We start from the raw sequence: 27,632 nt of genomic DNA on the forward strand, positions 1-27,632 counted from the left end.
TTCTACAAAATGGCCTGTAATATTGGCTTAGAGATAAATTTATGAAAATGTAAGCTATATTAAATTTTCTTTACGTAGCTCGCTTCGAGCTTTTTAATATTATTCATTCACGAAGTGAACTAAAGGTAAAGGATGGAACCTTTTTCAATATGGAGCAAACATGAAATGTCGTTAATTCGAAAATAATAATTCAAATTCATGCTAAAGAATAAGTTCGCAACAAAATTAAAATGCCACTGGCGCTCCTTGTCACGATAGTTACCAGAAAATGCCAAGGGGTAACTCTCCAGCAACTCCACATAATATGCTGAAAGGAAACAATTAGAAATTCTTCATGAATATGGTATACGTTTTCCACGTACAAACCTCTACTTGTTAAATTACGCACCAAATCGAATCATGAGATATGAAAGAACAAGTCGCAGCTCGTGCTATTCCTGTGGTATAAAATCGACCAATGACAGCCTGCTTGCGATATGAGAGTGCCCAATGTTAGCTCGCAATTTTACTGACCCACCTACTACTTTTTTAAACATCAATCTATTGCCCTAAATCCGTAAATATGGCATTTTCTTCCCTTGTTTATTGAAAATTGGTTACTTTAGTGATAATTCAGTAAACAGATCAGGAATATTTATAGAGCAGACGCTCTATTGCGGTACCGCTTTGCTCGGAATGTTTACTATGTCCTTATGAATAATTTAGCTATATCTTACGTGTCTTCAAAATTCCTAAATTATGTTAATTTGGATAATAATATTCAACAAAATATCACAGAATGTCAACAGCATCACCTGCTCTAGTTAAGGTTCGAGTCCCGGATAGGATAAGCTGTAATACCATTTTTATGCATAGTCGTGGGAAAAATAGTGTACGTAAAGTGTAAGAAAATTTCTGAACACACTCGTGTGATTTCCAGAAGGAGGATGAAAATCTTTTTAACTAGAATATATTGCGACACATTTCAACAAAAATATGTTTATTATTGTACAAATTTGCACCACTTTGATTCTTTAGTTGTTAAATGTTATTACCTAGGAGTTATATACCCAGTGTTAGATAAAACATACGATATTTGCTCACATCTCCATACAAACATATCCAAGTAACCAAGGAATTATAATTCCCTTATACAGGGTGTCCTCGAATTACGTGGCCAAAATAATACTGCAGATTGTTTGAGTGAAAATAAGTCGATTTAACTAAACTTCCCTCAGTCCAAAAGTTGATAATTATGGAGCTACAGGCTTTTTTTTGGCCACGTAATTCGAGGACACCCTGTATACATATGAAATGTTCGAGGGTACGACAAATTAGACTTGATTAGTAGGAAGAACGATACATTTCGAACTCACGCAATTTGAGCGTGAGCGTGATCATATCACTTTCGTGCCTGACAAGCTACCTCGCACTTGCTGTCAACACTTGCTACATATCATATTACGTTTATTTTTAGAAATCAACTACCGAGCAATACCTACGAATGAAATATTTACAACCGCTTATACACAACCGATAACCAAACCGAACTAAATAGGGTGCTCTTCCACACGTGTCTCCCATTAATACTCTCACTACTCTTATTACTTTGAAATGCACTACAGGGCGCCTAATAAAGCATATGAGCCCCACAACCGCATCGATCTAGCATGACACTATGGAGTCGGTTAATTAAGTATTCTAAAGTTAATTATACGCAGATCTCATAGAGCCTGTTTAAGATGCGTCAAATATACCCACTTAACCAAGCTGGCGTCGTCGCTAACTTTCATGTTTACCACATGGAAGTGATACGGACACATACAAGTGTGGAAATGTTCAACTTTTCACTTTAACCCGTCGGGATAGTTGAAGCTGCAAAGTATAAGTTCATGAGAGCTAAAACAAACTGCTAGGTTGAAAATTTGAAATTGGAATTAAAGAGGTTAAGAAAAAGTCAGTGGGAACAAAAATACACGGAACGGGTGAATATCAGAAATTTGGTCTGCACCTACAACTTAATCCTCAGTTTGCTGCTAACATAAAAACCTTTTTGGAAACCAAGTAGGAAATCACGTAGCTATCCGTCTTATGCCTTATAATCTTAGGACAACAAAGGACGACGATAAAATGGTCAGCGTACTTCTCCCATTTTTTTGTACTTTGCATTTAGTAAGCAGACCCAAAAAACAATCTAGTTGCGCAACCATGACTTCATCTTGGTGCACCTAAAGTCATCTAGCGCACCTAAGCGATCGCATGAATGTAAGTTTTGTCGTAATTGATCCGACAAAAAAGTGATTATAATGGATATCTAATTACCATCATAATTTAGCAGATGAAGGTTCATCGTATATACAGGGTATCTCAGAAGCAGTGGTGGAAGTAAGTATTGGGTGCTATAAGGCTGAAAGCGTGATTCAGCTAAATTTACATTAAACAAAAGTTAGTTCTTTTCATTCTACATTAATTTCTTTAGTTCAATAAATTGGAAATAACTCTCACAGTTTTTGATTCATACACTTGGAATTGCCCTCAGAGCTCTATCATTTTCTACAGCGTGTTACCAAAATTTTTTTTATAGATCTATTTGTATCGTGCAATTTACTTTTTTGAATGCACACCTTTTGTCCTATTGAACCAAATCTGTATCTATTACAGTGTACCAAATCTTCATGTTGTACATGCTCAATATCCAATATTATCCTTATATCAAAGACATTATATATTATTTCTAGCCGCGTATGTTTATCGTTTTTAGATTAGTAAGCTACACGTTTCCAGAAAAAACGCTAAAGTGTATTGTAAAATTAGAAACTATCGTATCATTTTTATTGTACAACCTATAAGTACTTTTGTATACGGCAGGCCCTAAAAATGTTTTGTACATTTTAAAGTGACATCAATTCTTAAATGATTTTGCAAAACGTAAGGGTCACAACTAATAAAATATATTGTACATATTAAGCTGATAAACTGGATAATTTTTTAATATTCGACACCCTTTATATACAATTAGGTGCAGAACTGAGTCAATACTTAGAAAATTCGTATTAATGGTGGCATAAACAAAATATCTAACAAGTATTCAAAGGAAGGCTTTTATTTTCAAAAAGTACATTAACATTAACATTAAAACCATACAAAACATTTGCCGAAAATAAATGGGGTACATCAAATAATCCTAAATAACATCGGTTCAGTTTTGCTCCACTAATATTAACATTGAACACTTTGGTCGACATTGACACTAATATTTGGTCCAGAGACCTTTAACTTTTTTAACAGCTAGTAGACGTCTTGGCATGCTTTTTGTTAGTGTTTCACAGAAATCAGGTGGAATTTGGTCCCATACTTCTTCTATTCTCTCCCATAAAACTTTAAGTGAAGATGGTGGCGAATCGTAGTCGTTGACCAGATGATATTTCACGTAAGCCCATAGATTCTCAATGGGATTTAGGTCGGGACTTTGTGCCGGCCACTGCAAAACCTGAAATTTTTGGGTACCCAATCATTCCTTCACAAATTTTGCGGTATGCTTGGGGTCGTTGTCTTGTTGGAAAATTACTTTGCTAGTGGGATAAGGCATATTATTAACAGTATCTATTAGGTGATCATTTAAAATGGCTTTATAGATGTGCTGGTTCATTATCCCATCTATTTTCTTCAATGGTCCAACCCCATATCCCGACATACAGCCCCAAGCTTTAATATTTCCTCCCCCATGTTTCACCGTCACAATGAAATTTTTTAGTTTCATGGATTCTCCCTCTCGTTTCCAGCTCCAATGTCGACCATCTGTTGCATATCTGTTAACTTTAGTTTCATCAGACCAAATAACCTTCATCCAATCCTTCTCGGTCCATGCCTCATATCTTTTTACAAAATCTAGTCGTGCCCTAATATTCTTCTTAGAAAGTTGGGGTTTCTTCTTCTTCTCCACAGCAACAAATTTGGACTGATGTAAAGCTCGTTGGACTGTTCATTTGCTTACCGATTTCCCAGTATCCCTTCGCAGCAACACGGCTGCTTTGGAGGCCGAAGAGGCTTCACCACTGCCCAAATATTTAATTACTCTTCTAGTATCTTGCGCAGACATCTTTTTTGGTTGGCCACCTTTATTTATTTTTAAGGAAATTTTGCACTTATTTTTTCCTCTTTGTACTGTGGATTGACTTATATTTAATTGAAATGCGATTTCCCGTGTGGATCTTCCATCAATCAGTGATTTTTCAATTAATTTTCTTTGAAACTTTGAAATCGGCTTCATTGTTTAAAGATTTTGAATTATGATGTTTATTAACGGAGAATATGCGATTAAATTCCACCTGATTTCTGTGAAACACTAACAAAAAGCATGCCAAGACGTCTACTAGCTGTTAAAAAAGTTAAAGGTCTCTGGACCAAATATTAGTGTCAATGTCGACCAAAGTGTTCAATGTTAATATTAGTGGAGCAAAACTGAACCGATGTTATTTAGGATTATTTGATGTACCCCATTTATTTTCGGCAAATGTTTTGTATGGTTTTAATATTAATGTTAATGTACTTTTTGAAAATAAAAGCCTTCCTTTGAATACTTGTTAGATATTTTGTTTATGCCACCATTAATACGAATTTTCTAAGTATTGACTCAGTTCTGCACCTAACTGTATACAGTAGTGGTCAAAATTATAGCAACTTTTTAAAATTTCAAATAATTTAGACTTAACGGCATAAATTCAAAATAGATTTTGAAAATATGATTTTACAACGACTGTTGATGATAGAAGTATATAACAATGAAACACTAATAATTTGTATACGAAAATAAAAAAATATATTCATTTCGACCTAGACGAAATAATTAAAAAGAGTAATAAAACTTCAACAAATTACAAGAGAATTGTTCAATAATTAATATTTTGTATAATACCCTAGCTGCTGAATAACTTCTGCACATCTACGTGGTATTGAATTTATTAAATTGTTGATGTAATTGTTATCAATACTCTTCCAGGCTTCTTGAAGTGCCTGAAATAAATCCTGTAAATTGGAATATGTATTATTCCGAATTTTATTATCCACATATTTCCACAAATTTTCTATGGGATCGAAATCGGGCGATTTCGATGGCCAAGCAAGAACTTCTATCCTTTCCTCTCTAAACCATTCTGAAACAAGTTTCGATTTATGTTTGGGGTCATTATCTTGTTGGAAAATGCTTCTTAGTGGCATGGTTTCTTGAAGAAATGGTTGTAAATGATTCCTGAGGATATCTCGATACATGAACCGATCCATGCGACCTTCTATTTTGTGAAGTGAACCCATACCAAAACCAGAGAAACAACCCCAAACCATAATCGAACCTCCTCCATGTTTTACGGTTGGTAAAACAAACTTTTTATGCAACTTTGGGCCATTGGGTCGTCTAACGTATGATGGGCCATCACTTTTAAATAAGTTAAATTTGGACTCATCGCTGAAAACTATCAATTTCCACTGTTCAGATGTCCAGTGTTGATAATCCTGCGCAAACTGAAGTAGGGCTATCACGTTTTTCTTAGACAGCAATGGTTTTTTCGCTGGTCGCCTACCAAATAATCAATTTTCCTCTAATCTCCTTCTTATGGTCTTGAAACTGATATGAGCTAGGCCCGTTTCCTCTAAATGTGATTTTATATGAGTGGATGATATAAATGGATTTTTTTGAAACATTCGAATTATCCATTTATCAGTTTTTCTTGTGCGTCCTGAATTTTCTTCAGCTGTTTCACTTCCTGTTTGTCTGAATTTGTAAATAATTCGAGATACAATTGACTGATGCACACCCAAACTCTTTACAATCTCGCTTTGCCGTTCGCCACTTTTACACCGCTCATTGATAATCTTCCTGATCTCTAATGAGATTGTTTTACCTCGACCCATAATGAAACCATAATATAAAAGGTCTTTAAACACACAAGTCTGCAAATCAAGTGAAATTTTAAAATTCCAAGAGTTGCTGTATGTTTGTCCGGTATTGAAAAAATATGTTTTAATAGTTTCTTATAGGAATTGTTGATATTTTGTTTGGATGCATTTTAAACATCAACGGTTGTGGAAGATAAATAATATAAAAACGTATATTGGGTTTAGCCGAGTAGATGCATTTTATTTAAAATTTTTAAAAGTTGCTATAATTATGACCACTACTGTACATACGTTTAATTTTCTATCAGAACATTTTCATTTGGTAAAAACATAAATATCATTATTCCTCACACTAAATCTCATTATTCGCATTATAGTATTACTTCATCGAAAATACGATATCTTTCTTTCCTTTTATAGTCGGTCGTGAAAACTGAAATGAGGAGGGCCTTCGAATCGGATTTCCATAAAAGTAGGAAATATAATACTCCAGAACTACATTACATGTATGTGTTTGGAGTTTGGGGAGGAAGAACAAATAAAAATTCCTTCATGAGTGTTGTTGGTTGGATGCACCCAATTCGCAGTCTCGAGGAAAGTAAATTATCACATCGTCTTTATAAAAACATTTTGAAGGGAAAGTCTTTGCAATTGGAGTATCTCCGTGTTTTTCGTCTTAAGTGAACTTTTTTATATTTCACTCTTTAGTTAAGTTGTAGTAGTAAGTAATCTTCAAACGGCATATTTTGCTGCGGTTTGAGTATTAAATTTATGAAGCTGAACCTTCAATTGTGACGTCATATTTAAATGGCAGCGTGTCCTGAATAAGATTAAGCTTTAATTAGAAACTTGTTTTAAGTTGTGATTCTCTTAGGGGTAGTTTACATTACTGATCCACGACTACTAATTTCTTCACGGGCTTTGATCATGAGAACGGTCTGCTTACAAACTTCATCCTCGAATGTTCTTTAGGCTTTTGCCGTCAAAATATAGTTTTTTCGTTGACCGACAAAAAACAAGTTATACCAAAAGTTTTGATAAAACCACTTACTTTAACATTGATTTATTTAACTTGGCCGTTTTAATGGGTTGAATAAAAATTTTAAAGCTCTAACGAAAAAAAAACAGATAAAAAAAAATAAATAAAATGAACCTTGTAATCATTTATGAATATCTTCACTATTACATAATAACATGATAACGTACATTTCAAGGTCATAAACGAATCCAATAAACGCCCCCGTCTGTATTTGAAGCTGTTGAACTTTACAGCAGCTAAGTGGAGGAAGAAAAGTGTGTTTAGGATGTTTGTTTTCATGAAATGAGATATTTTCCTAAGAGAAAAATATATTTAAAAAAAAATTGCTCATTTTTGTACGATTTCTGCATATGCGGCTAAAGCGATAAAGGATTTACAGCAAAGTTTGCTGTTTGATCATTGAAGGGGACCGCCTTTCAACAAAGCAAAATTTCATTATTTTCCCCTGGAACATTTATTTTGTTTTCTCTCAGTCTATTGCTTTAAACTCCAAGTGTTCAGTGATGATTTCTGAGACACCATATATATTTACTTGCCAAGTTCAGTACTTAGACTATATTAAATTTATATATTATATCAAAAATAAAAAAAAAACCTTGTTTGTTAATGACACATAAGTTATTGGCATCATGTTTACATATTAAGAACATATATTACAGATATACAATTTGTTTAGGGACCCATCGTGGATCAGGATATTGATAGATGACATTCAGCCTTGCCGGAGTCAACCATCGGGAGGTATCCGGCCCATATGCAAGCCACTATACAACACAGTAAGTAGAAAATCTAGTAAATTTTTGGTTTTCAGCATTTTGCACAAAAAATATTTCATTATTTAAATAGAGCAAAATTGTATAATTCTGTGGTTATCAAATTTTTGTTTTAACCATTCAGGAATTTCGAAGCATTTTGGATATATCCGGAAAGAAAACTGAAAACTGAGATTTTCTTAGATCGTTTTTCTTATCTTAATTTTTTTTTATACAGACCTGAATGGATTACATACGTACATTGCTGGATTTTAGCCATGGTACTCCAAGGGAGGGAAAAACGTGGCTAGCAGCGCGATTGAGATGGTTTCAATAATAGTGCTTTGATACCAGTCTCACAATAACAAATTTCTCAATTTAATTCCTTTCTATATATGCTTGACGTAAGGTCAATTGTACCACGTACAGACAACACACCATTTGTATACAACTACACATTTGTCTAGGGAAGAAATGACTTTTCTCTCATCTCCCCAAGCGCCATTGATGGAAATTCATTTGGATATAATGGAAATACGAGGAATACTGTATAATGAGCTACTTTTCTGACTGTAACAGTATTATTCCCTTTATCATTTCTTATATTTGCTTTTTTCAAGGGCCAATTTGTGGACATTGACTATTTTTACTTCCAGACCATTTATTATTTATACGTACTATTTATATACGGGGTGTCCCAAATAAAGTGAGTTCCATGGGGATTATGGAAGCGGTAAGAGATACAAGGTGACTCAAATTAGAAAAAAGAAGCGCATTTTTGTGCCCATGCAGAAAATGTTCCAAATTTAAAAATATGCACAGGGGTTGTCAAAATATGAGCAAAAAACTGAAAACTGCGATTTTCGAAAATCATAAATTATGAGTACACTGTTTGAATAAATTATACCAAATTTGACAGTTCTTTATTATCGACAACTGCCAATTGAATGGCGTTTTCAGAATTTTTCCAGGCCTTTTAGATTCCGAGAAATTATATTCAACTTTGTTATTTCTTATGGTCGCCATATTGGATTTTGGTGCCATCGAATAGACAATAAAAAAAAGTTTTTTAACCGTATATCACAAAGTTGCCCTTGGACCTTCCAAAGTAAGAACAATAAATAAAAACATTTTTCACCTTAGTAAGCTTAGAAACAAGTACTTTAGTGTTGTTATGGATAATTTATGATTTTCGAAAATCGCAGTTTTCAGTTTTTTGCTCATATTTTGACAACCCCTGTGCATATTTTTAAATTTGGAACATTTTCTGCATGGGCACAAAAATGCGCTTCTTTTTTCTAATTTGAGTCACCTTGTATCTCTTACCGCTTCCATAATCCCCATGGAACTCACTTTATTTGGGACACCCTGTATATGTACGGACAAATTTTACTTCATTTTTATTTTATCTTTCAAATATTCTCACCTTTTGGACGGTTGTTGTGAGGTGCTATTTTTCATGTTCAAAAACTCAACTTCTGTCAATTCCTGCTGTAGGCAAAACTAACTGATTTGGACTATTAGAGCAACTCCAACAGTTGCGGAAATCCAGTTTCATTTCAACGAAACTACTGAATCGTTATAGGATTTTATGAGAAAAAGTTAAGAGTCGAGCAATACGTCCCTATTTTCTACGTGGAAAATTGTGTTGACAATCAAGTCACGTAACCAGGTAAAGGTTGGCTAAACTTGATACAATTATTGAGAAGGAAGGAAGTATCCATAAAAAGCATTATAGCAACCTTGAGGTTTGCTTTCCACGTTTCAGAGGATAATTACAAATAAAACTGAATCAGTTCAGTAGTTCTGTTGAGCCGTGAGTTTAATAAACATCATTGAACTTTCGATAAATGAATACGTACCTAATTTATTAAGACCTCCACTTTTGTCCCTGGTCCCAAGAGATCTCTCCAAAGCGAAAACAGGATTGTACAGTTTTGAGGTTGTTCCTCTAATTATTGTTCTGCATTTTGCGGTTGAAAATTAATGCTCTCGGGCATACTTTGTTGTTGTTATTCTGAACGGTACAGATTGTAACGAGTCTCGTATCGAGAATCTTAATTAGCGGCAATGTAGTTTTAGACTATTTAGTTGTCTACGAAATGTACACTCGACCTAAACTTAATTTTATTCCGATTTCCTCTAAATTTGAATTTAAAGTAAGGTATTTGATTTTAACTTTTTGCACTGATTATTCAAACTTCCATTGGAATAAATCGCCTCGTTACCTTTCTACTTATCATTGCGCAGTTGATTGAAGAACTGGTTCTAAGTTATTTGTAAATGAAGTTACGGGATGAACGGAGATAATTTCTGAGGTGGGAAGAATAAGAAAATCGAGATCTGAGAAATAGACATCAATATGGAGTAGAAAAGCATTGTGGAGTGATTTTTTTTTCTTTATGATCCTCATATTCTTCACTTACAAGAACGTGTGTTACGAACTAGATAGCTATGCAGCTCTGATTCTTGACATATTCTTCGCCGGCAACATCTGAAATTCACTTCAAGTACAGAAGTTGCACATTCACGAGAATAAAAGATGTTCGTTTCAGGAAATGGGCCAGAAAATTTTGGATTTTAACCACATTATGTGAGACTTAAAAATTTAATTTCCTTTGTTTCTTCACATATTTTTGTTGAAATCCTCGGAATTTACGATGTAATAAATTGCAAGACATCTGCCCATTTCACGACCAGAGCTTAATAAAATACTGTTTCAAAATTGGGAAAATATCTACTTAGTCCCTTAGACTTCTTGGTGCAAAAAGTGGAAATATTTATTATTTCCGCTTTTCGCATTTTACAATGTGGTACTCGGAGATTTAAATTGCGACGTTTCATCTTCCTGCAACTATCATGGATTTGATGTTTTTAAATGATAATCCGATGTAAGCAGAATGCATTAGTAATCTGTCTTTTAACTTTTCGTTACCCCAATCAACCTTTTCTTCGGACAAACTAACTAAAAAGACTGAGAAAATTGTATCAAATTCTTGAATTCGTTAAACATCACATAGGGAAATCTGTCCAATTCATGTTCAAACCCCTCCCTTCCACATCTAGTTATTACTATCTATACAAAGTAACTACAGCCCTGTTTACTGACCCTCCAATGTCATGGAAGACAATCCTCATCATAAACAATCGCAGTAAAAGCATTAATTAATAAAAACAATAAATTCGTAGCATAACAACAAAAAAGCTAATGCTCGATATTCAAAGAATGCTATTGACCAAGCCGGCGTCGTTTCTGTTTTCGCTTGCCCTTTTCAGGGCCCCGTCTAGGTTGAAATAGGTTAAAGGTTAATATAATTGTGTTGTTTGGATAGTTCTGCGGGTTGATATAACTTTCATTTCATTTTATACTTTGGCACTAATTATTCAAGGCAATTTGTTTTAATGTTTCAATACCTACGTTGTACAGTTAGTCCCAGAATGGATGTGAATACTAAATGAGAAAGCTGAGAAGCTCTATAATTAAGATAGAAAGGTTTGTCTCGGTATTCAAATTAAAATGAGCCTTTTCTTAGAAACATTAAGTTCATAATAAAACAGCAGGGATAAGAGGTGTTAGAATTGAATCGAGTCTGTTGGTATGCATAAAAATCAATACTAGCTTATTCAATTGGTCGATCCTGTAAATGAAGAAATGTATCTTATATATGCATGTATACACACGAATTAGTCTTCAACTGAGCGACATTTAGAACTAAGCGCCTTATGGAAAATCTTTATTTCATAGTAGCCAAAAATAGTCAATGATAGAGTTCACTGCCTATATTGATCATGTTCTGGATATCATTATTTCCTCTTTTAAACTATTGGAATACTACAGATGGAAGCGTTAACTCAAATCATCTAGTGGACCTAATATCAAAAGTACACTCAAGAGTGCAAAGACGTTCGTTAAAATGACGAAACGGTTTGTTCAATCATAGACACAAACAGCCTTTAATCCGAGATGTGGGGAATAAGCCCTAATACCTAAAAAGTCTACCTACATCGGTTACGACATCGACGACCGTTCAAAGAAGAAATGTTGAATCATGGATAATATAGTAATTTTGAGGCGATTTCGTTGGGCGATTGGTAACCGACTATTACCTCAAATGTAAATAAGTTCTTTTCTCATTCCACTCATGGGTTTAAATAATAAGACATACTTATTTGGAATACCAAGCGCCTACCACTCGCCAGAGCGTACCAATTTGGTCAACTAACATTTAATGCAGTTATGACATAAAGGTATTAAGCACCTCATTACGAAATGAAATCCTGTAGGTAACCGGTTGGTTTACAAACACTGCCATTTTATTTGCGAAAATTATAAATTTTTTTTTCTATGTCGAGTAATTTTTAAGGTCTGAAAATTTCAAAATCGAGTGGTCAAATTTCTGTGACCAGGAAAGTCGATTTTCGTATCGAAGCAAATATGGGATCTATAAATGAAATACACCATCATCCTGTAAGTCAGTCCGTAACGTCATGATAAAAAAAAAAAATTACCGTATGTTTGCTGCGAGATGGAAAAACGAGGCAAAAATCTATTTTTTAACCTCATGGTGTGTTATTATCACTAAAAATAAAGGTAAAACGTGAAATACTATGTTTTTTCCAGCAAAGAATGTTTTGTATTTTTGATTTTTTGTTCAGAAGAGCACATTGCAAATAATAGTAAGTGCATGTAAAAGAGGTGTTGAAGCTCTATGAGGCATTTTTCCTATAACCCAACACAAAAGTTTAAAAATTATCTCGTTTTTACACCACTTGACTCTAAATTCAGAATTGCGACAACTGAAAGCGCGCACTTTCGTTTTAAAAGAAAATAAGTCAGATTTTTCCATCCAATAAATCAAAATACTGACATGAAGATTTCTACATTTTCCATATCAATAGTGAGTTCGGACATCGTTATTGATAGTTGACGTCTTTTTGTCTTTATAAATTGAAGTGAAATAAATTCTTTTCGAAATTTTTCTCATCATATTTTCTATTTATCCACTTCGTCGACTACGAATCTGAATTATCTCGACAGGAATTAATGACTCCTTAGTGGTACAGTAGGGGTTGGTTTCTGGCCCATTTATTAGTGATATATCAGTATTTCTGTTTTCTTGTCTGCAACATTGCTCTCTTCGAAAGAAAAGGTTTTTAAATTTTCTATGTGAATGCAATTCACGTAAATATAATAAACAAATAAATAGTATTTTCTACGTGATTACAAGTTGCCTAATATGTTATAGAGCTTGATAATGTACTTGTTGTATAAACATAAGTTCTCGCGACTGTAAATTTACGTTTTCAAATAACGCTCTAACCTGAATACTAACCAGAATCAACCTAATTAGCAAATTAATACATAATTGCTATTTTTCCAAGATAACTTACTACCCTTAGAGAATTAAATATAATCTAATTAGTTAGAAAAAAATAAGTGAATATTGTCGTTATATCATTTTATATTAGTCTTTTTTAGTTAAATGTTTTACTGACTTGTGTTAGAGGCCTCAGTTAGTTTAGAACCTTTAATGCAAGTGACACTTCGTTTTGAATGCACAGAAATTTCTTCATTGGCCTCATGTGTTTCAAATTTCGAAACGGTAGCACCGTTCGATTTTTATGCAGTGTTGGTTTCAATTTTCGGGGGTCAAAGTACATATTTCTTTGGGTATTCAAGTTGAATAAATTCGGAATTTTTCTGCCTTTCGAATACAGAACTTAACCCGAGACGGGGAAGCATAACATTGGGAAATATCGCATACATTCTCGGTTAGCGAGAAACCGAGTTCAATGCTTCAACAAACCATATTTGTGTGCGAGGCGTTAGTTTCAAGCATGGAGAATAATAGAAAAAATAACAGTTGTAATCTGAGATTATTGGAGATACCAAAATGCATTTCCTGATTTGGATAAAATCAAAGTTGTGATTTAGATCATTTTCTATTTTTAACATAATTGTTACGTGGCGCTAATAGTAAATTAAGCTATGTGATAAATATCGCACCGGAAGGACTTTTTAACAAAGAAGACAATAATTCAGTTACACGGGGAAATGGCTCAAAATAGGGCACAAAGCCAGTGACAATGCTATTTTGCATTGTTGCTACCGCAGAGAAGGGTGTACGTTTTCCTCAAGGTGCATATACAGCTCAAATTCTATAAATAAAGCATGGAAATTTAAATAGACGTCATTATCCATTGAACGTCATACGGTTGCCCTATTTATAACAATAATTTCCCAGAGTTCAATGATAATAATAGTATACGGGAAATATGCATTTACGAAATATTACCAATGACACGTAATTGTAACTTAGAGTAATGATACAAGCTCGTAAATTGTCTCTTTTTCTATATTGTAGAAAATGAACGTCATACATTGAAACATGTTCATTAGTGAATGAATTAAGAACCTGCCACATTGTCATTAAAAAAGCACTACATTGTATCAACGCACTGTAATTTGCTAATACAGGGTGATTCATTGGGAATGGGACATGGCGAAACCTGAGATAAGGGACACCAAAATATGACGATTGGACGCAACGTGCCTTATATCGATGTTGCGCGTTTCAGAGTTACAGGGTGTTAAAAGATAAAATTTTATTTTAAAATGTCTTAATAACTTTTTGTGTTTTCATAGCATCAACACCAAAATCGGTCTACTTAGGTTTTGTAAGATGCCAAATAAGAATTTTGATCTAATTTTTACGAAATTTCTAGAGGGCGCTAGTTACAACCCACCGCTTCGATACATTTGGTCATATTTTTTTATAAGTGCAACTAAGGTCGAATTTTGTTCAATGTATTGAAAAAGCGTCTATTTTTACGCAAAAAGGTATTATTGTTCAATCCCGATATGTCTCTTCGTTTACGAGATTTTTACCTATAAGCTAATTCGTGTCCTTCCATTTCAACTCGGTTTATTAATTTTCAAATAAATATTTTGCCGCATTAAACAAATGAAAAATAAGTATTATTTAAGCAGATATTCAAAATGACTACCTTCCACGTCAATGCACTTTACTAACCCCTTCCTCAAAGATCTTTTTATTCTAAATTGCATATCGACGTTATTCTTGATTTCATTAGCTGCTTGTTGAATTTTTTGGCATAATTCTTCGCGAGTAATAATTGTCCCTTTGTATACAATTGCTTTCATACTTGACCATATTGAGAAGTTCAATAGGTTAAAATGCATTTGAGCAAAAACACGAATCATATCGCGTATCTCACTAAAGGAAAAGTCATTATGCTTTGGCATTTTTACATTTAAATTACTATTTTTTACTTAAAAACAGCAATGACAAGAAAAGAGTCTAATTACTTTAACAAGCTAAAGTGACAATTGCTAAGTAGTGCATTGCTATGCAAGTGAAACACACCCACCTCCGTTTTTGAGAATTTGAAATGGAAGGACACGAATCAGCTTATAGGTAAAAATCTCGTAAACGAAGAGACATACCGCGATTGAACAAGAATAAAATTTTTGCGTAAAAATAGACGCTTTTTCAATACATTGAACAAAATTCGACCTTAGTTGCACTCATAAAAAAATATGACCAAATATGTCGAAACGGTGGGTTGTAACTAACGCCCTCTAGAAATTTCGTAAAAATTAATTCAAAATCCTTATTTGGCATCTTACAAAAACTAAGTACACCAATTTTGGTGTTGATGCTATGAAAACAAAAAAGTTATTAAAGAATTTTAAAATAAAATTTAAACTTTTAACACCCTGTAACTCTGAAACGCGCAACATCGATATAAGGCACGTTGCGTCCAATCGTCATATTTTGGTGTCCCTTATCTCAGGTTTCGCTATGTCCCATTCCCAATGAATCACCCTGTATAATAGTGCGTTCAAGATGAGGGTCGCCAACTTGAGAATCTCGTAAACGGTAATAGATATACTCTTGGCGAAATAGAAGAAAAGTTCCTCATTCAGAGTAATTTCATGGTGCAAGAGCACTTTTTAATTAGACCTTTTAATGACTTCAACGGAACTTTAATTTTATTCTATGACGCTTCGTTTATCAGTAACAATCATCGTTTTTTTTGATATGGCCCTGCTATTTCTTTTTTATTTCAACTTTTTCACTGGAAATTAATTGATACAGTCCGCGACACCTGATTACTCGCACATATTTCAATTTATGCATGCGATGTTGTGTTGCCGCAAACCGCCGAATATATTGCTGTTTATTCCAATGATACCCCTCGTTTTTCAATAAAATTTCGTGTAGTGCGTATGAGAATAATCAAATATCATGCACAAAGAATTGTCCGAGTTTTTTTTTTTTTTTTTTTTTTAATTATATGTTCTGTTATCTTACGTGCTTTTTTGCCAAACACAGTTGAATCATTATATCTTTGTGTGCGCGTCATTGATATACCGCCATTAATATTCAGTTAATCAATCGTTAGAACTAATTAGTATATTATATGTATTCATGCATTCTGGATCAAATCAGATCGCATTACCCTAAAATTAATCAATAATTTTCCTACGCACTTCTCTGTTTAAATGTTCATTTAAAAAGTACATTGATTGGCAAATTATACTGGTAACTGCTCGCTAGCTATCGATAACGAGGGAGGGAGTAATGAACCGAACATATCAGTGTGATGTGAAAAGTAAATGTTGATGATGTTAATGTAACACTAAAATTATCTGGAATTTTCGATGCGTGGGTTATATTCGGAAGAGAGTTTCATGAAAATTATAAACCTCTCTTTGAGAGCCTTCTGTTCCTCTCTCTGCTCTTGACGACGTACTTCCCGCTCACGGTAACGTCTGCTCTACTTTTTCCTGAGCAGCTGCTATTTCACGATAGCAACTACAATTCGCGAAATTATATCCCGGTAATAAACCACGTATATACGGTAATGGCCAAAAGTAGATAGACAAACAGAATGTATCAATTAAATCGTGCATATGTTAATTGATCGGTTTCCTATGCATGTATGGTATGTTATTTGTCGCAAAACACGTTATAAGAAATAATGAACAAATGTTGGTAAAGTTACTTGATTGTCAATAAAAAAAATAAATCTTTGGAATTCACCTGGTCAAAAGTAGATAGACAATTTAAAAATGAAAATAAATACATAACAGTTTCCTTCGAATTATTTGAAAAATCAATTGGCACCTTTCCCAAGGCACTAATATTTGGTAAAATACCCATTATTGTCAATGATTGCCTGACATCAACGCGGCATTGATTCAATCAATTTATTTAATATTGCTGGATCAATATTTTCCCATTTTTCTTGTATTTTAACAAACAGTTCATCGCAATTTGAATAATTTTTATCTCTCAATTAATCTTTGGTCAACAATTTGTCACAGGTTTTCTATGGGATTCAGATCGGGCGACTGGGAAGGCCACTTCAAAATCGGTACTTTTTCTTCTTCAAAAAACCGTTTAACTAACTTTGAGGAATGTTTGGGGTCGTTGTCGTGTTGAAAATAGAATCTTAAGGGCAAATTGTCTTCAACATAAAGTAACATAACATTCTGAAGTACATCCCGGTACTGAAATCTGTCCATGATTCCATTTATTCTATGTAGTGGGCCAATACCAAAACCGCTGAAACATCCCCATATCATTACCGATCCTCCTCCATGCTTAACCGTGGGTGTGGTGTATTTAGGGTTTAATCGTTGACCAGTGGGACGTCTAACGTATTGAATGCCATCGGAAGTAAACAAATTGAACTTAGATTCATCGCTCCAGCAAACTCGTTTCCAATCCTGTTTCAGCCAATGAATATGTTGTTTGGCAAATTCCATTCGGGCCTTCCGATTTTTCTTACTGACAAGTGGTTTTTTTGCTGACCTGCGAGCAAATAATTTCTCTTCGACTAGTCTTCGTCTTGTAGTCCTTGAAGACGCAGAAACTCCGAAAAGTTCCAGCTCAGATCGAATTTTCTAAGAAGACACGAATGGATCTTTCGAACAAATAGTCTTTATTTTCCGCACGTCTCTTTTACTCGGCTTCCTTGGTCGTCCAGTTTTTAGTTTTGGGTTAATTGATCCAATTCTTTGATATCTTTTTATTATAGCCCAACTAGTGCCTTTTTTAACATCGAACCTGCGGGAGATTTGCACTTGCCGTTCACCCTCATTAAAAGCTTTAACAATTGGTTCTTTTAACTCAGTGGACACTTTTATACCACGAGGCATGTTGTAGACTATAAACCAATGCAAATTTTACTACTAGTTTTCTGATATCTTAAGAATTTAAAGTAAATTCAACTGTTTTTACCACGTCTATCTACTTTTGACCAGGCGAATTCCAAAGATTTGTTTTTTTATCGACAATAAAGTAACTTTACCAACATTTGTTCATTATTTCTTATAACGTGTTTTGCGACAAATAACACACCATACATGCATAGGAAACCGATCAATTAACATATGCACGATTTAATTGATACATTCTGTTTATCTACTTTTGGCCACTACTGTACGTTTTTGTAGTCATACCAGCCCTAGACTTTTCCGGTCGTAACAATGGTCTCCTTCTGTACCCAATGATTCTATGAATACTAGATTGCGCAATTTTCCAACGAATATATCACCATTAACTTAATCCAAAATACCAGAATATTCGATATACACAAGAAGCAATAAATCACTTGTCCTGCGCCCACCCTCGATAAACTACCGTTTTGCTTCTGTCCTTTCCCTGCGGCGGCCGCTCGTCAGCCGTAACAATATTAATAGGTTAGCAGAAGAAGTTAATCTTGCGTGATGGTTCCTATCGACAACTACAAATCAGAATAAATGAAATTCAAACATGCAATATTCCTTAAAGTCATTGCGCAGCTCTTACCTGATTTTTACATGTTATTGTTAAAGTGCCTAGTAATTATAATATCGCGTGATTATTAGAGGACAAACATTGCAGGGTGCGCCGCAGAAATAACCCAGAAAAAAAAAGGTTATTTAAAATAAAAAATGAGTGGCGAGAGTCCAGCTCGTGGACATGAGAAAAACATCTCTGGTTTCAATAATGCTTAGTCTGGAAGTCGGCGTCGTCTGCAAAGACGATTCATCTTTCCGCGACGAGACCAACTCATTTTTAATTGAACTTTGCTGCCGTTTCCTCCCACATTTCGGTTTGTTAAGTTGGCGATTTATGACCTATTGATTTATTGTTACGGTTTGCAAATTAATGCAGCCCAGGGTCGAATAATAATTCTTATTATAGTTGTGATCGAACAGTCGACTTCTTCTAAGGTATTACAATTAGGACTTTCAGCAAATTAAAAAACCTTTCAGCTCCAACGTATGGACAAAATGTTATTAATAGACATCCATAATTCCCCCAAACTATCATATAAAACGTCATATAAAGTGCATACTTCGCCGAAACTGAAAAAGGTAAAGAAATCACTCATCTATCTGGATCTGTATGGCACATCCGCTGCGCCCTAATGCCGATTTAAAATTCGGATTTGTGAGAATGCAAAGCGGAACCGGGTTTAATTCACTTTTATTGCCCGGTTTAAATGTGAGGCTCGACCTCATTCCATGCACTGGTTTGAGAACTTCTAAACCCAGTTTTGGTGAATGAAAGTAAATTATTTGTTGAGTTTTTACGCCGATACTTGAGAAGGTAAATGTCGAGAAGACACATATTGAACACTAAAAACTAACCTGAACTGACATCGACTAAACATTTCTCAGATAACATGAAAAACTCATCTTTTTTTATATCGCTCATGTTTTAAGCGAAGAGAGAAACTTCACGTGCTCTAATGTACGCTGGAAGATATTTCCGTCGTTAATTGGTTGTTCCGTTAAAAAAAGCGAAATGTTTTGTTAACATGTCATTGTTTTCCAGTTTTTATTAATTTTTCAATGTTTTTGTCGGTACTTTCGGAGTTTTATCCAAAAAAAGTTTCAGCCAAAACAATTTGGCCCCGACGTTTGCGGCATATTCAAAGTCCCAAATAAATGATTCTTTTTAGCGGATTTTATAGCAGCAGTGTTTTTGCAACCAACAAGGGTGGGCACCCCTAAATAAGACACTCTGCATATGAAAACTGTAAAACAATGCTGGACAGGAGGTGTCCAAACCGACCGTTGGTATCAAACCGACCCCCAAAGACATCTAAGATATGACACTGCCGACCGGAATTTTAATTATTGCGTTTGATGGGTACTTTGGCGCCGACAATTTGGCCGTTACGCGCCATAATTAATTTCCACTCATTTTTATTGTGCTCGTGGTTATTTATCGAAACGTAGCTTTGACATTATTGAGTTTAATTTTACAATGTTGTAAACTCCTGCGACATAATTTAAAAACGAATTTAATGTTCATGAGGTATGTAAATTTTGATTGCTTCAGGACTCTTTTAAACAAACACTGCGTTCATTTGACCGACATAGTCGTTGATATTTAGTGGTACGCTTTAATGTAAAAAAAGTGGACATGTCCAGAAACCGGCTCGAAAATGGCGGTTCAAACCGACCGCTTTTGCTTGGCGCCGCAATGCATTAGAGTGTGCTTTAAGAGAGTGAAATCGGTAGAAATGATTTTTTTAAACATTTCAACTTGTTTTTTTTTTGTAGAAGTGAGACGAAATTTAAGCATAAAACCAAAAAAAGAGATCCGTCGGAGCCACATCAAGCAGTAGCGGCAATGAAAACGGGAACGTCGCTACGCGCTACCGCACGCAAGTTTAATATTTCTCGATCAACATTGTTGTATCGACGAAGTAATGTATGTAGATGTGGCGCAACCGAGACAGGAAATAATTGAGCCATCAACGGAAATAAACATCGACAAAAAGAAAACGAAAAACATGAACAAGAACACAAAGGCAAAGAGGAAAAAAATACACCAGCAAAATAAAAAACATTAAAAAACCATGATAAAAATCAAGAAAATATCCAAACACAGTCATCCGTGAGTGTCTGAAATTAAATTAACACTTGTTTGAGGGTTGAATCTTCTTTTTCTCAGTCGTCTTTTCAAAAACAAATAACCTTAACATACGTTTAATGAGTTTAGTTCAGCACGAAATTAGAGTTAGAAGCAGAAATTTGATTTATTTTTTATATTTGTCGGTAAAAAATGGGGAAGTCGGTTTTTGACCACATATTTTCAATATGTCGAAAACGTAGACTTTCACTTTTCCCATTATACCTCCCACAAAACACCATCTACGAGTCCAACTAACCCACCTCAAATGTAGGAAAATGGTTCGTCTATTGAATTGAGTGCTCAAAAGATCTCGAAAATGACGTTTAAACACATTTATTGGCAGGGCAATTTAAGGGGTCGGTTTGAGGACCTTCTCCCCTATGTATTCACAGAGAGCTCTTATGTATATCGAACTTTTTCACATAACTGGCACAATTTCTGATGAACTGTCGAATCGGCTACCCGGTAGAAAAAAAATGAGTGAATAGTCTAACACAAACTTAATCAACTAACTGTTAAACTACATGTTTTAGAGGTGACATCAAACTTAATATGTACAGGAGAAATTTAGCAGCAAATTGGCAGAAGGATGGGAGCTTTCCAGTATATGTACGTGGAAAGGAAATACTGGACAACCTGGCAAGATGTGTTGCGCATGTGCGAGTTTAGTATGAAGAAAATTGAAGGATAAAAAAGGAACCACAAGGAGAGCTCAGCTTAGCCCATAGTGAAAAAAGCCTATTTATGTTGGTGAATAACTGCACAAAAATTATTTTTATAAATTTTTCAATTATTTATGGAAAATTGCACAATTTTTATGAAAGTTCTGGTGATATTATATGAATATAATAGATGCCTGCTTCTGTAAAAATATATTTGCGTCTGCATTCGCATAAAATACGTACCTTTCTATTTCGAATATGCATGGAGACGAAAATCATGTGCTGTGTACCTTGGAAAAAAAAAATTCGCTTAAAAGATGTACGAGGGAAATTTCCAGCTCTCCAATTTAGCTCCCGTTTATGTATATTTGAACGAATCAACTTTTCCCTAAAGCGAGGAGCCAGCATATATTTAGATAGGGCACTCAAAGCGATGAGAACAACTTCATTAGGGCGCATGCAAAGGCAAAGTTTGAGAGAACAAAAATATTTAGTGGAGTACGACGTACATGTACACATATGTGTTAGAATGTACCGATACGAAGCTCGATTTTTCAATGGTTGCAATATTGTTTCAGAATGAGACGTTGACTTTGAAACGGAAATTGCAATTCGGGAAAAAGAAAATCTAATACCGGCGACGAAGAGAAGACTAGTTAGATGAAATCTGGAAAAATTCCCCAAAGACAGATTGCGTCCTCTTTACCTCTAAAATTAACACATTCTTTCAACATCTCAGACATAATTTCACTACTTATTCTTTCTCTTCTAGAGATTACCCCTTGAGAATTCATCTAGGTGGGTAGAAATTTATCATGGACCCCTGTACAGGACTTTATTTTGTTTCTTTTATCTTAAGACAGAGAACTTGTTGATTTAAGTCTATTTGCCTTTCGGCGCCTGTGTAGTCTCATCACCATCTATTAAGGGTGGGTAAGCATAAAAATGAATGCCTAACGTGGGCAAATACATTTTCGTTTACTCTTCAATCATCAAATTTGCTCTGCTTAAATATCAAATTTCCCTGCAAGAAACCTACCTATCTTGCAATACGATAATAGGTGTGGTAAGTAGATTACCGCACGCGAGTGCAATTACCGAAAGGCAGCGATAACCAAGTACCAATAGCATTATACACAGGATGTCCGTTTCTCAAGTTCAATCATGAGTATTTTGGTTTCGCGCAAAGTTCCGCCATTTTGAATTTAAAAACATGTCGATTCGCAGTTTCAAAAGTGCCTGTGGCTTTCGGAGTTTTTAATTAGCTGGATAATTTCTTCTTTCTTCAATTTTTTTCTATCGTGCAAAAAACTGTCCAGAAAGATGGTGAATAACATTTTCGCTCTAAACATTACAAACTCTTAAAATTTTTACCACAAGTTTAATAAATCTATTTTCTGTCTAGTTACTTTTAAACGACATTTAAATTCATAAATTCTGAACTAATTAGTGACTTATTTACAAACACCTGTAAGGCACTACAAATTCATGTTTAACTCGAAATTGCCCCTCTGAGAAAAGTTTCCGCTCAAAAGTTTAGTTGATTGAACTAATTACACGCTAATGATTTGCTTTTTGTTTCCAGTGAATTTATAGGAAATTAATTACAACCCTAGTCAGGAAATGTTTACCCTCAATCAGTGCCGGTGTAATCTGCTCAAACGGGCTTTTACGTCCGTGAAACACTCTTTCTTCATTGATTGAGTTAACCTCAAATAAAATTAACAAAAAGCGGCTGTGGTATACCGCAAATTAAACTGGATTTGAGATTACCTCTTCTGTGCAATTTCTTGATGGTTAAGAATCTAATTTAACGTTCATTTTGTCCTGACACACAGCTCACGACATTCCTAGGAGAATTCAAAATAATCAAATCCTTTTTGCGCTATACGCTTCTGGATTTTAAAGCTTCCTCCAACATTTGTAAGATTGGCGGTTCATTTTCCAGAACATAGACGTGAGGCTATACCTTGGAACATAGCGAATAATTGTCAGCAACAACGAAGATTTCTCGGGTGTTCACTTGAAGCCATAATCCGAGTTTTAGATTATTCAAAAGAATTTATGTGTATATTTTGTAGCTCTTAAAACAGAACCGTCTGACAATTTATTATGGTCTCCGTGTGAGTAATAGAAGTTTATATCTCCTCTGGCAAAATTTAGCAAAATTTTATGAGCCATGATAAAAACTTGTAAACTTACTTAGGCAGTTCCTATTAGGGGATCCATAGACGATATTACGAGGATGCAAGAAAAATTTTTAAACTTTTAATTTATGGAGTATCTTGTCCGCACAAGTATTACTTTTATTAAATCCCACGGCAGTCGCTCGAGTCCTGTGTACTTAAAGAAAAAGTTTAAGTGGGGGGAAGATTTGCATCTTGTAAATGTAATTGAAAGTGAAGAGCTTCGACACCTAATTCTACAAACGACGATGATGACAGTTTGAGATATGGGTGATAACATTTGGTACTCAAGATATCGATACAACTTTACTTTTTTTGATTACGGTCATGGCGTTTTAATTTCATCTTCTCTCATATTTTTTCGTTCCTGAAAGATCAATATGTATATCGTTTGCGTTTTATCATTCGATATCGTCATCGACATTTTTCGGTGATGTTTTGTATGACATTCCCTTTCATACATATGTGGTTACCTAAATAGAACTGTCCATCAGAGAGACATATCAGAAAAATAGGATGACCGACTAAACTGTTCATTTTTTTTTGCACCATTTTTATGTTCAAGCTCGTTTGGGTTATACTGACTTTTCAGCAATAAAAAGCACTTTGGAAATACGAAATAGCACAGTATAGTTCAATACCAGAACCAGGAGTAGTGGTTTCTGTTTGTCTCTTTAGTTACTGACAACTTACTGATTCTTTAACACGTCGGCTAGGCATGTCCATCGAGATTTCATTATTTTGTCGAATTTGCAGTTTGCACAGTCTTTAGCCTCTTCAACGGCTCTTGTCATGGGCCGAAATTGGTAGTCGCAGACCACTTTCTGCCCTTCCAGCAGTTGAGCAACAAATTTTGATTGCAATCCATTATCCTGAGATCTGGAATTAATACGCACTTGAATTTCCACAATTCATGTTCCGAGTCGAAATTACTTGTTGCAGACAACTTTCGAATTCCCAACACGTCGGCTAAGAAAGCTTATTAAGATTTCATTATTCTCGTAAATCCAGTTTGTATAGGTTTGCCGCTTCACCGACTCTTCCTGATTTGAAATTAATTCTTGTGGACACATTCTTGTACTCTCAGCAGTTGGACAGCAATTTTCCTTTAAAATCAATTGTCCTGGGATGTGAACTGAGCCGGAATTACTTGTTAAGGACAACTTGCTAAATTCCCGACACGTCGACCATGAATTCCGGTTAAGATTCTATCCTGCTCGAATCTGGAGTTGATATAGTTTTAAATCTCTGCAGTGATTCGTGTTCTTGACTACGAATTTCCATTAAAATATAATTGTCCTCGGACCTGCAGTTGATTTAGTCCTTTACGTTATGACCAGATTCAGAATCTACATCGATTATTATGAGAGTATTAGAATATGAAGAGTTTAAAATTAGTCATATTTCAAGCCTCCTATTCTCGGTTACCTCCTGTTTACTCGATGAGGTAGCTGATTACTGGAGCTAATTAAATCTGTCCAACCGTCAAAATAAGTTCTGGATTAGAGGATATTCTGTAATCCGTATTCAGCCCAGCTACTCAAAAACACTTACCTAAGTTTTGACCAGAGTGGTTTAAAATGTGTTACATTTGTCTAAAGCTTGACCTTATTTTAACTTTTTCACAATTGAGTTGAAGTTTTTCCATACCTTCATCAAAGCAATCAAATAAAGTATACTAAAATGCTATTTAGGACCGAATTATGAATGTGCCGTCAACTTTAACTCTGTAAGTTAATCGTTACTGAAACGTTAAAATTCAGTCTGGGTGTTGGCCAGATTTTCCATCGTCCTCGCAACTAGTTTGATGTTAAAGTTAATGTTATATTAATAATTTTGCTTTAAAGTCGGAACACATCACGCTTCCAAAATTGGAAGTCCGACCTATGGAAAATCTTATTACCAATTAGCTTCAGAAAATCAATTTTCGACGCACAGCAGCTGATAAGGGTCTAAAACGACTTAACCAGGGAAGGAACATAGGTATAAATATAGAAAACAATGACTGGTTTGTACGAATCTAAATTAAATCTTCTTTTCGGGCATGTCATTAAGGTCAACAAAGGAGGACGAATTTCGGATATAGGACGTCGGATATCGGACGTATGAGACTTCAGCTTTAAGCGATTTCCGATAGCTTTATCCGTAGGTACTTAATATACATGATCAGGGTAGGATAATATTTTCTAATCCTTTTTAACAAACGTGATGGAGAGACGTTAGATTATCGGTATCTTGACGTCACATTGATTAAACCATACCAAATTTGCATATTGGGGGAAAACCAATAGAAAATACAAAAGTTAACATTTTCCCTAATTTGCCGTTTGAATTAATCGCATACCGCGTTTGAATACGTCATATGTCCTAAGTTTCCAAATTTTGTATTTTTAAATTTTGGGTAAAAGTTATCACTATTCTGTTAATTTAAGCAGCAATTTAGGTCATCTGTTTCAGGATGGTACAGAATGCTGTATTATTGAAGTGGGTCCCGGGATTCTATTGTATCTAAGGTTGCATGGTCAGAACTTCTAAAGAAATTGGACTTTTACGTCTTTTCGCGATTAGCTCTAATGCAGCGGTGCCATTTTCTGTATATAGCGAGAGCTACCCGACCTGTTCAAGTTCAAGATTAATTTATATGTAGTCGTATATATAGGGCGTTTAAAGTTTGGTGATTTTATTTGAAAGCGGTGATTAATCACGAAAGAAACTAAAAAAATCTAAATCATCGCAATAACAGTTGTTTAAGAAAAGAGTTTTATATTTACAAAAAATTATTAATTGATGGTTGTTTCAAATGTTCTCTGTTTGCTTTAAAAATCATATTTACAACATAAATACCTTATTATGCTACTTTTACTAATGACTTTTTAGGTTTAATCAGTTTGTGTTTCGAAGATTAGTCACCCTTTAAAAATAAAATTACAAAACTTCAAACCCCCTGTATAATAGCATTGAAATTTGCTTTAGTGGATTCTGGATTTTTCTAGTTTTATTTAAAAGCGTGCTAAATGCTGATATTGGAAATTAAAAATTCACATGTGTGCAGAGATCATATTTAGTTCCCATAAAAAGCACATTCTCATGATAGAAATTCTTGGAGCCGAAAGAATTGGCCGCATTTTCATTTGGATTGGATTAAGCTTGCCGCATTTTCAATCATTTCCCGATTAATCATTTATTAATAATGTAATGATAAATAAAATTAAGGCATAGCAAAAAAACCCACTGCATTGCGGTAAAACGAGGACTTTCAAGGATGTAGTTTTATAAATGTTTATACACATTTAAATAATTAGTGGTAAATATTATTTATATTTAAATTTTCAAGTTCCGAAACAAGAATCGTGAAAGCGAATTAGAAGAAAAGTTTAATGGTGACTTATTTCCTGTTATTGTCCGATAAATATGTTCAACTCTTTGTTGAAATACGCCTCTGAAAAAGCAATACTTATTAAAACGGAAATCTTCAACAATGAGAGTCCTTTCGAGAAAATGACGATTTATTAGCTCCAGGGATACTTTCTATCTTCCGTTGAGCCTACGTCATTGTCCTAATTAGAGAACACTTCTTTCCTTTTTGTTTCAATTTATAGGAAATTTTAATTGCGACTTAATTCCGGCAGCGTTTACCCCCAATCAGCTCCCTTATAAACCGCTTTAAACAACTTTTTCCTCGTGAAGTTTTTTTTTAATTTTATTTATTGAATAGAGCTTCGAATAAATTTAATAACAAACGAGAAATAGGAAATGGCTCTATACCACAAATGAAACTGAATTTTAGATTACTTCTTCTATACAATTTCCTGGTTAAGAAATCTAATTTAAAGTTAATTTTGTTCTGAAACAGTGCCACGATATTCCCTATAGGATTCTCACATCATATTCTCGTTTCTCTCAGGCAACTTCGAAGAACAGCATCATAAATTAAATTTGTTTATTATTTTAAAACATGCTTTTCGCTTGTGCAAACGTTTTTATCGCCATCCCAATTTCCGCATCTTGTATGCAGTTCTACTCATTAAAACCATGTCGCAATATGTCACGTCTTGTGAGATAAATAGACAAAGTAATTAGCAGTTTTATTCTAATGACGTCGGTTATGCAAATCTTTTGTAATTGAACGTATTAGATATTCTAAATAATCATTTTCCTGTCCTGCAGTTGCCTTT

General features: G+C 34.5%; 1 protein-coding gene across 1 annotated transcript in view; it reads left to right on the forward strand.

The window, feature by feature from the left end:
* LOC136342553 (calcium/calmodulin-dependent protein kinase kinase 1) overlaps positions 1 to 27,632 on the forward strand; it is an 87,580-nt gene that overhangs the window by 13,880 nt on the left and 46,068 nt on the right. The window contains exon 2 of the mRNA XM_066288484.1: positions 7,587 to 7,686. Within this exon, the coding sequence (XP_066144581.1) occupies positions 7,665 to 7,686 (22 nt within the window). The 5' untranslated portion in view covers positions 7,587 to 7,664. The remainder of the gene's footprint in view (positions 1 to 7,586; positions 7,687 to 27,632) is intronic.

Source organism: Euwallacea fornicatus, chromosome 12 (assembly GCF_040115645.1).
Source record: "Euwallacea fornicatus isolate EFF26 chromosome 12, ASM4011564v1, whole genome shotgun sequence".
NCBI lineage: Eukaryota > Metazoa > Arthropoda > Insecta > Coleoptera > Curculionidae > Euwallacea > Euwallacea fornicatus.